This window comes from Parambassis ranga, chromosome 2 (assembly GCF_900634625.1).
Source record: "Parambassis ranga chromosome 2, fParRan2.1, whole genome shotgun sequence".
Classification (NCBI taxonomy): Eukaryota; Metazoa; Chordata; class Actinopteri; family Ambassidae; genus Parambassis; species Parambassis ranga.
The window spans coordinates 25,146,277-25,156,170 of NC_041023.1; the positions used below are offsets into that span (position 1 = coordinate 25,146,277).

Below are 9,894 nucleotides of genomic sequence, written 5' to 3' on the forward strand. Positions count from 1 at the left end.
AATGTGCTGTTTGCAACATGTTTTTAATGTGAAAAAAACATGTTGAAACTGTTTTTTCTAAATAAAATTTTACACTCAAAACTCACAACAAAATGTTCCTGAATTGTCAGTTTTGTGTAATAACATGTACAATGACTGACCCTGTTTTAGCAGAACTAGCTCTTTTCACTGATTTTGACTCATCCTTCATCATTTAAACTGCTACAAAGAACTTTGGAACCTTTTCTGCTGAAACTGAACTTATTCATTTTACTGAAAACAGTCCAAAACAGTCCAACAGTCCAAAGAACTTGACTTCTACTGGTAAATTAACAAAACAAAACTTTTAAAGAAAGTAAATACATTTTTGTTCAGATAAGTAAGACGCCCGGTCTAAGTCTAAGGCCCTGCTCAGCTTCCGTACTCTCTGCTGAAATGCTTGTTGACTTTGGAGACAGAGACGCAGACGATGAGGCTGATGAGCAGGAACTGCTGCGGCTCCTTCAACATGACCAGCTTCATCTTCACCTGACCGTCCGACTCAAAGTGCTCCATCTCAAAGTGATCGCCGCCGTAGTCCACGGAGTGCGGGCTCCTCGCCAGCCTGTTGAGGACGGGCGAGCAGACGCACCAGAAGGGTTTCTTGAACTCGTCCAGCAGAGTTAAGGTCATGATGCAGCAGTTCTACGCAGCGCAGAAAACAACCATCAGTCGGAGAGTGAGGATCGTGTTACCACACACAGCAACAGGCAGCATGCCACGCCTGTACCAAAGGTGAGCCTGCTGACATCACACAGGTGACCTTTTAGTTTAGTTTTAAACCCCAAATTAGAATCAGTGCATCATGAAAGCTTCTGAAAGCATTCAGATGGTGAGCAGACAGAACAAGAAGAACGTGGGACAGACTTTACCTCCACTGAGCCCTCCAGCCCCTCGCTCCTCCAGGGCAGCCCGATGCTTCCAGACAGCAATCTGTGCTTAGACAAATTGGTCTGGTTGATGACCTTCAGCTCCACCAGTCCATGTCTGAACTGATCTGACCACAGTCAGGAAAGAGGACATTTAGTTGGAACATGAGATGAGAACTTTTAAAACTGGGACTGACATGTGAGCGTCACAGACGGTCATAAAGATCAGACCTGAGTCAACCTGAACCAACCCCCTGCAGGTAGGTCTGCCTGTCTGTTTACTGTAGCTGTATGATCGATATAATCCAGTACGAACTGACAGTAACTGCTAAACTTAAAAACTGTAATCTGGGTGCAGTGTGTAATCAGATTACCTCTGCCACAGGAGAGCTGGCAGAACTGTCCCGACAGCATCACATTGCAGGTGTTGTGCAGGATGAAGTGCAGAGAGAAGCCATGCAGACCATACTTAGGGTCCGAGTCATCCGCGGGCGGCAGGTGGGGGGGCTCAGAGTACGGGCTGCAGGGAGGAACAAACAGAGTGACGACGTGACGACGCAGCCACCAGAACGACTATTTAGAGCAGGGGTCACCAAACTTTTTTCTCTGCGGGCCACATTATCATCTGTGATGGGGGCCGGGCCGGTTCAGCTATACAACATAGAGTTGTATGACACCAAAATGACCACCAGCAGGCCTCATTGTGTAATAGAGATAACTAACCTGGCACAGTCACCGTTTCACCTTTAGACTGGAGGAAGGTGTTTATTTCGGGTAGCAGGAAACAGCGCAACACTTTGCCCCGGCTTAACCATCTTAAAATTTAAATGGATCGTGTTTAATGAACACAATTAAATTAAAACATTTATCAAATGTACTCATACAAATTAGGGTCAAACTAGTCAAGTCTGAACATACTGAATATCAAAGCCAGTTATTTCTCCTCCCATCTCATGCCATAAAAATATGGGGGGGTCCTGCCCCAGGAAATTTTTAACTTCCTAGATGCCATTTCCTGCATTCTGGTCGATTTTAACAGGTCATTAAACACCTATTTCACCTACAGTAGTAAACGCTCTCCTTTGCTGTGTTTTAAGCTGGGAGCAAACAAACAAGAACAAAGAACTTTCTTCTCACTCTCGGAGAGATTGTTCGGCAGCTCTTACAGCCTGTTCTCGACACATGGCCCGGGCAGAACTTTTTCTCAGTGGTGATGTCATGAGCCAGGGTCTTGGCTCCTTGTCTTTTATTATATTGTTTATTTTGTTATTTAGTTTTCAGTGTTTGTCCTCTTTCTCTGCTCCTCCTCAGTCCTTCCCTCTCTCCTTCTCTTCCTCCCTCCTCTTTCTCTGCTCCTCCTCAGTCCTTCCCTCTCTCCTTCTCTTCCTCCCTCCTCTTTCTCTGCTCCTCCTCAGTCCTTCCCTCTCTCCTTCTGTTCCTCCTCCCTCCTGTTCTCTGCTCCTCAGTCCTTCCCTCTCTCCTCCTCTAGCCTCCTCCCTGATTATCAGCTCCTCCCTAATTGTGTTCACCTGTGTCGTCTCTCCTCTTTTTAAGCCCTGTGCCTTCCCTTTGTCTTTGTCAGTTCTTCCCTTGTGATTCCCCGTGTGCACCCCCGTGTGTACTCCCTTGTGATCCATCTCTTCGTCCTTCTTCTTCCTCCGTGTTTCCTCATGTTTCCCCGATCATCCTCAGGTTTGGTTTGGTTTATTCTTTTGTGTTTATTTTGTACTTTTTACCTTTTGTCTGGCACTGTTTCCAGTAGCCCTCCTTTCGTTTACCTGCTCCTTTGGACTGCTTTTGTTATTTAGCTTTGAATAAAGCTCCTTTTGTTGAACATTATTTTTGTCTGCGCCTGGGTCCTATTAAAACCCCACACTTCACATAACAGAAGAACTGACCAGTTATGGACCCAGCAGACTTGTTTGATGACTCTGTGGAGCTCTTGTTCGATTGGGAGGCCTTAAATGAGCACATGGAAAGACTCCAGGACGCTGTGAACTGGGTGGACCACATGCCATCTCCCCCCTCAGATGGTAGGGAGATTCGGCAGTGGTGTGCTCACCGAATGTCCCTGCTGTTGCGCCTAGGGGCCCTCCACGGGGAGATGGAGGAGCTACAGGCTAAGATGGAGGAGGTCCTGGTCACTGAGCCATGGATGCTCTCAACCTACCGCCCGGTGTTCCGGAAGATGGAGGAGTTCCCCCCTCCGGTGGCTCCAGCACTCCCTGCCTGGGCCGTTCGCCCAGCCCCTGCCACCTCTTCAGCTACTCCTTCCTCGCCTGTTCCTGCTTCATCTGGCAGGTCGACAATGTCGCCCCCAGCTCATCTCTCCCTGGGTGTTCCTGCAGAGGCCGATGGCTCCGTTCAACCCAGGGGGGCAGGTCTTCCCGCTCCGTCAGAGCTCCTCCCCGCTCCGTCAGAGGGCGGACTCCAGACGACGTCGCTCCTCGCCGCTCCTTCTGAGGGCGGATTCCAGACAGCGTCACTCCTCCCCGCTCCGTTAGAGGGCAAACTCCAGACGACGTTGCTCCTCCCTGCTCTGTCAGAGGGCGGACTCCAGATGACGTCGCTCCTTTCCGCTCCGTCAGGGCTCCTCCCCGCTCCGTCAGAGGGCGGATTCCAGACGGCGTCGCTCCTCCCCGCTCCGTCAGAGGGCGGATTCCAGACGGCGCCGCTCCTCCCCGCTCCGTCAGAGGGAGGACTCCAGACGGCGTCGCTTCCCCCGTCTCGGCCAGAGGGCGGGCTCCAGACGACGCCACCTGCCACAGAGACCTCCAGTGCCCCCCGCAGAGGACTTCCTGCCAAGACAGGGGTGGCAGAGACACTGGAGGTCACCTGTCAGGATGCTGGGGATGCATCCAGCCTTGACCCTGGAGGGTCATCAGATCTGGATCCACGCCCTGACCCAGAAAGACTCTCAGCCCCAGCGACTGGTTCAGTCACTGGGGAACCCCCAACTCTGGCTTCCAGCCCTGACCCTGGAGGGTCCCCTGCTCTGGTTTCCTGTCGGGACCCTGGAGGGTCCCCTGCTCTGGTTTCCTGTCAGGACCCTGGAGGGTCCCCTGCTCTGGTTTCCTGTCGGGACCCTGGAGGGTCCTCGTCTCTGGTTTCCTGTCCGGACCCCGGAGGGTCCTCTGCCTTGGCTTCCTGTCCGGACCCCGGAGGGTCCTCTGCCTCGGCTTCCTGTCCGGACCCCGGAGGGTCCGCAGCCTCGTCTTCGTCTCTGGCTTCCTGTCCGGACCCCGGAGGGTCCGCAGCCTCGTCTTCGTCTCTGGCTTCCTGTCCGGACCCCGGAGGGTCCGCAGCCTCGTCTCCGCCGACCTTCTGCCCTGACCCTGGTGGGTCAGCCTCATCGTCTCCGCCGACCTTCTGCCCTGACCCTGGTGGGTCAGCCTCATCATCTCCGCTGACCTTCTGCCCGGACCCTGGAGGGTCCGCAGCCTCGTCTCCGCCAACCTTCTGCCCTGACCCTGGAGGGTCAGCCTCCTCGTCTGGTGGGTCAGCCTCCTCATCTCCGCTGACCGTCTGCCCTGAACCTGGTGGGTTAGCCCCATCGTCTTCGCCGGTCTTCTGCCCGGACCCAGGAGGGTCCGTCTCGCCTTCATCGCTGGTGGTCTTCCGCCCGGACCCTGGAGGGCCCGCGTCTCCATCGTTGGTGGGCTTCCGCCCGGACCCCAGAGGGTCCGCGTCTCCATCGCTGGTGGTCTTCTGCCCGGACCCCAGAGAGCCCTCAGCCATGTCCCTGCTGTGCTGCCACCCGGACCCCGGAGGGTCCTCACCCCTGTCCATGCTGGGCTTCCGACCGGACCCTGGAGGGCCCGCGACTCTGCCCCCACTGGCCCTTTTGCCCTTTTCCTTGCCTCTGTTGGGCAGCTGCCAGGACCCAGAAGGTCCCAAACCCCTGACTGTTTTGGCCCCCTGGCCATTTATGAACTTTGTCTTCTTCCCGAACTTTTGCCCATTGGGTCACCTTGTGTTGAACTCTGGCCTTGTAATTTTGTTTTGGTCCCTCCTCCGGACCTCCCCCCACCCTCCCGGCTCAGTTTTGGACTCTTGTTGTTTATTTTTTCCTTCAGGGACGTCTGGGAGCCGTCCCTTGAGGGGGGGGTACTGTCATGAGCCAGGGTCTTGGCTCCTTGTCTTTTATTATATTGTTTATTTTGTTATTTAGTTTTCAGTGTTTGTCCTCTTTCTCTGCTCCTCCTCAGTCCTTCCCTCTCTCCTTCTCTTCCTCCCTCCTCTTTCTCTGCTCCTCCTCAGTCCTTCCCTCTCTCCTTCTGTTCCTCCTCCCTCCTGTTCTCTGCTCCTCAGTCCTTCCCTCTCTCCTCCTCTAGCCTCCTCCCTGATTATCAGCTCCTCCCTAATTGTGTTCACCTGTGTCGTCTCTCCTCTTTTTAAGCCCTGTGCCTTCCCTTTGTCTTTGTCAGTTCTTCCCTTGTGATTCCCCGTGTGCACCCCCGTGTGTACTCCCTTGTGATCCATCTCTTCGTCCTTCTTCTTCCTCCGTGTTTCCTCATGTTTCCCCGATCATCCTCAGGTTTGGTTTGGTTTATTCTTTTGTGTTTATTTTGTACTTTTTACCTTTTGTCTGGCACTGTTTCCAGTAGCCCTCCTTTCGTTTACCTGCTCCTCTGGACTGCTTTTGTTATTTAGCTTTGAATAAAGCTCCTTTTGTTGAACATTATTTTTGTCTGCGCCTGGGTCCTATTAAAACCCCACACTTCACATAACAGGTGATGAGTAAAATTCTGTGATTGGTCGGAATTTTGTGGGCATGATGAATGTGGTGAAGCGCAAGAACTTCTTCAGGTGCAGAACACACAGACAGAAGGAGGAAGTACAGCGACGATGGACAGTTTAGATGAGCAGCTAGCAAACAGCTCCTGGAAGGAGAAACAGGGCGCACAGGGGAGAGAGTCTGTCCAAAAGGTGGCGATAAAAAATAATCCCAGTATTGATCACGGCATTACAGTCGCTCGCGCACATTAAACACCGGGAGACGGGATGTATTATTGCAGACAGTCATCCACACATTCACAGAATTAAACTCACAAAGACCAGAGGTCTGCTACAGTCAGCTACACTAACCTTCTATCTATTGTCATGCTGTACGCCCTCTTCCCTGAACATTATCAGCTCGTTAGGCCAGGTAACCACAACTGTGCACACAATTTGCAATACAATTGCAGTGTCAACCTTTGTGTGTGGCATGCGCTGCAGTGGGAGGGCCGTATGGGGAGTGTGAATACTCCGTGCTGAAATGAACTTTTTTCCTGTTCTTGCCACCCAGGGAGCAAGAAGAGAGTTCTTTGTTCTCGTAGAGTATGGATCCAGCTGTAGTCAGTTCATACCAGTCTCAATATGCTCTTAATAAGTTCTTAACTAAAACATTGCACCCATCTCAGCCTACACTGTTTACATCTATGTCAACTACACTGACTTGCACTATTAACATCTTTGCACTCTGTGCACTGCACTGTGCCTTCATCTTTGTGCCTTGTATTTTGTGTGTGCCTCATTGTAGCTACATTTTTACATCTTATATTTATTCTTTCTTAGTTATATGTTGTGGAGTTGAGAGTAACACAGTTTGAATTCTCTGTATGTCCAGCACATATGGCAGTTTTGACAATAAAGCTGACTTTGACTTGACTAAGGAAAAAAAGCTGCAGTGGGTCCTTTTTGCCACCAGATGTCGTCACACTACAATCAGACCTGACTGAGCTTCAATTAAACTTCCTGGATTAATTTACTTAACTTTTGGGTGTCATGTGACATCTGAGTTAACCCTTCCATAAACAAGACACAAAAAGCCTTCAATGTACACTGATGTATTACTGTTATTGCATATATATTAAGGTTTAAGCTGAATTATTATTAAAAAAGAGAACTCACCACACAGGCGTCCCCAGCAGACTCTTCTCCACCAGCTTGTGGAAGTGCAGGCTGATCATTATGAAGGCCACCTGACTGTGACCCTGCAACACCCACACACATGCACACTATTTAAGTATTTTAACAAACCTGAAATGATGATGAGTGTGATGTCCTGCTGGACGTTTACCCTCCAGACACCGATGATGATGCCCGGGGACAGATGCATCATGGTCATCAGTCTGTCTTTGCCCATCAGCTGATGTGGACGCATCAGCGTGTTGACTTTTAGAATCAGAGAGCTCCAGCTGTGCCTGCAGCAGGAGAACAGGGTCCCATCATCACTTGGACTGGACTGCAGGCGGGCTGGCAGAGACCGCTGTGGGAGGTGTGTCTTACTTCCTGGTTCTGAGGCCCCTCTTCTTCTGGATGCCGTGCAGCAGGATGCTGCTGAAGTCGTCGTACAGTGGGAAGCTGTCGCTGCTCCAGCGGATAATGACGGAGGACTTAAAGAAGTGTGCCTGACTGGGCTCCACACTGGTCCTGTACCCCCACCGGTCGTACACCGTCAGCTCCCAGGTAATGTTCAAGCTCCTGTAGAATATATAAAAACATCCAGTGAGTGTCTTTACAGGTGCACAGCGTCTGTGAGGTGATGGTACCTGAGTATGCGCTCGGTCTGCATGGGCAGGCCGCTGCATGGACTGACGTCTCCCAGCTCTCTCCTCCACTTGTTGATCTCTTGTCCAGCAGTGGTCCTGAAGTACTCGTTCTTCCAGTGGAGCGCAGGGCCATCCTCCACCTCCACCGAGTCCTTCGCTGAAGCCTCCCTGCCAAACGCTGGCTTCCATGTCTGTCCCCCAAACTCGGACACATAAATCCTGTACCATATGATGCTGCGGGACCAAAGCAGGCAGACAGGTGAGGGACTGAGCCAGCTGATCTGTACATGTGGCGGGGTTGGGTGAGGACTTTAGGACTGAGCTTTTATTGAATGATCTCTACGCCATCTTACTTCTCATTGGCGAGCCTGTTGAGGAGCCTGCTGACGTGGCTGATGCAGATCAGAGAGGATGGGTCCAGGAACATTAGGATCTTGATCAGAATCTCAGGTGGTAATCTGAAATAGACATGATGTTACCATGACAACATGATTCCAATCAACACACCGATCAGAGGACAGAGTCCCAGCTGTCCCAGACTGAGCTGACCGAACATAAAACCTCTCTGAGGCCACAGTGAAGGGTTAAATAAAGTGACCAACCTCACTTCCTGTGTGTTTTAACTGTGTTCAGTCATCCGAGCTGCTTTACAGCAGGTCACACTAAACATCATTTAAACAGCTGACAGGACATCTGTATTGTTTTTGTCCGGTGATGTTAACTCTTTACAGGTATTCTCTTGAAGTACAACTCATTTACAGTCACTAACAGAGCTGCCAACTCACACGCTTTCGCCATGTGACACACGATTTTGCCTGTCTTCACACGCACTAGGGTTGGGCGGTATTAAGGTATACCAGTGGGGCACACAGGTAGCGACTGTATCATTTTTAATACCGTCAATAAAAAAAATGCAATGTACTTATATAGAAAATAAGGATCAAATACTAAACATATTATATTTGATTCCTTTTGTGGTTGAATCTTCAGTTTTACTTCAGTAGTATAATATATTTTACTTTTGGAGACCTTTGATAAAGTATATGAACATGACGTGACAGCACGGCGGAGAGAGAGAGAGCGCTATAGTTGCACCTGTGACCGGGTCCCTTAGAAGAACACTGCTGCGCTTCAGAGGACAAGCCAGAGCTGAGATGGTATTTAGTTTCTGAATGGTGTAGGCACAAGCCAACAGTTTGGTGCCGCTGTCTGAGCCTACATTTATAACTCTAACGGCACAGTATTCACGTATACCGGGGTAAAATGTGGAGAGCGTTTGATGGTATCAAAATTTGGTTCCGCCCAACCCTAACACGCCGCACATCCATTTATTACGCTTAAAAAAAATCAGGTTAGGTTTGTTGCTTTGCAAACTCCACCATGGTAGATGGTACTGAGAAGCTCCACTGTATTCACTGCATATCCAATCAGTCCCATTGGATCAGTTCCGAGACAGAGAAGAAGAGCTACAAGGAGACAAATTTCCTCCATGAAGGCCACAGGCCAGTACAATATATATATATATATATATATATATATATATATATATATATATATATATATATATATATATATATATATACACACACACACACACATATATACACATTTTCAGTGAAGAATTGGTTGAATACCATTGATCACAATGCCAATACCTTGGTCAAATCTTAAACACTAGTCTATCATTGAATAAGGCTATACTGTGGTCCATACACAGTTGTTGGGTCAAGTTGGGTTTTCTGGTTGAATGTTCAGCTCAGGGTTAGAAGGCCCTACAAGTCCTGATCAGATGAACACGACTCAGCATCAGGTGCTGCACATCTTTAGCAGACCACCCAAAAATCCACTTGAATGCAGAAAATCACATCTACTTAATCCAGATGTTCCTGGGGCAGACCTTCAGCTGAATATAACTATTAATGTCCATCTCCAGTAGGCCGCCGTATCCATGGGTTTTGGCTCCACAAACCGCCAGAATGCACAACATGAGTACAACACATATGTGGCTGCGTGCAGGGGAAAATGGTCACATCCTACAGAATCTCACTCCAAGGTGTTTGAAACGTTGGCAGCTCTGCACTAAACATCTCAGCTAGGCTAAGCTAAGCTAGCTTACCGTTCCAGCAGGTTTTCTTTGTGAAGAGAAACTTTTATTTGGTGGAACTCCGGCTTTGTCTCTGAGCTTCTTTCAAGAGAGCTGGGGGTAAAACCGGATTAAAAAGCGACCATAACGTTGATCTATAATGTCAACAAACACTCCATGATAGGCTCGCCCTGTCACCTGCGCGCCTGCACCGGGCTCTGTCCTCTCTTCGGCTGCCTTTTCTCCCCCCCGCCGCCCGCCTGTCGTCCTCTCCTCGGACCATACAGCTGCGGAGCTCTCCCCGGGGCCGGTTGGTCGGACTTCTTCTTCAAAACCTGCAGGAAGCTGTAAGAAAAATCCTGCCCTCCAGCCGCCATCTTGAAGCCGT

The 9,894-nt window shown here is 50.0% G+C and overlaps 1 protein-coding gene across 4 annotated transcripts; it reads right to left on the reverse strand.

Annotated features, from left to right (window-relative positions):
- Positions 1-4: 4 nt before the first annotated feature.
- On the reverse strand, positions 5-9,894 carry LOC114432112 (F-box only protein 15-like). Of its 4 annotated transcripts, none has more exons than XM_028399919.1 (10): positions 9,705-9,894; positions 9,540-9,620; positions 7,777-7,881; positions 7,424-7,657; positions 7,161-7,355; positions 6,952-7,075; positions 6,783-6,865; positions 1,262-1,407; positions 891-1,015; positions 5-663 (listed from the first exon to the last, which is right to left on the reverse strand). In XM_028399919.1, the coding sequence occupies exons 1-10, from the start codon at positions 9,881-9,883 to the stop codon at positions 391-393; spliced, it is 1,545 nt and encodes a 514-aa protein (XP_028255720.1). In that variant the 5' UTR covers positions 9,884-9,894; the 3' UTR covers positions 5-390. The 4 variants fall into 4 exon arrangements, with proteins under 4 accessions (XP_028255720.1, XP_028255721.1, XP_028255723.1 ...); XM_028399922.1 differs by having other exon boundaries at positions 522-759; XM_028399921.1 differs by having other exon boundaries at positions 522-762.

Excerpts from the sequence above, each read along its gene's own strand:
- LOC114432112 (XM_028399919.1), bottom strand. The coding sequence starts at position 9,883 with ATGGCGGCTGGAGGGCAGGATTTTTCTTACAGCTTCCTGCAGGTTTTG. Across the intron at positions 7,658-7,776 it reads AACAGGCTCGCCAATGAGAA|CATCATATGGTACAGGATTT; the intron begins GTAAGATGGCGT and ends TTGGTCCCGCAG. Across the intron at positions 7,356-7,423 it reads CAGACCGAGCGCATACTCAG|GAGCTTGAACATTACCTGGG; the intron begins GTACCATCACCT and ends TATATTCTACAG.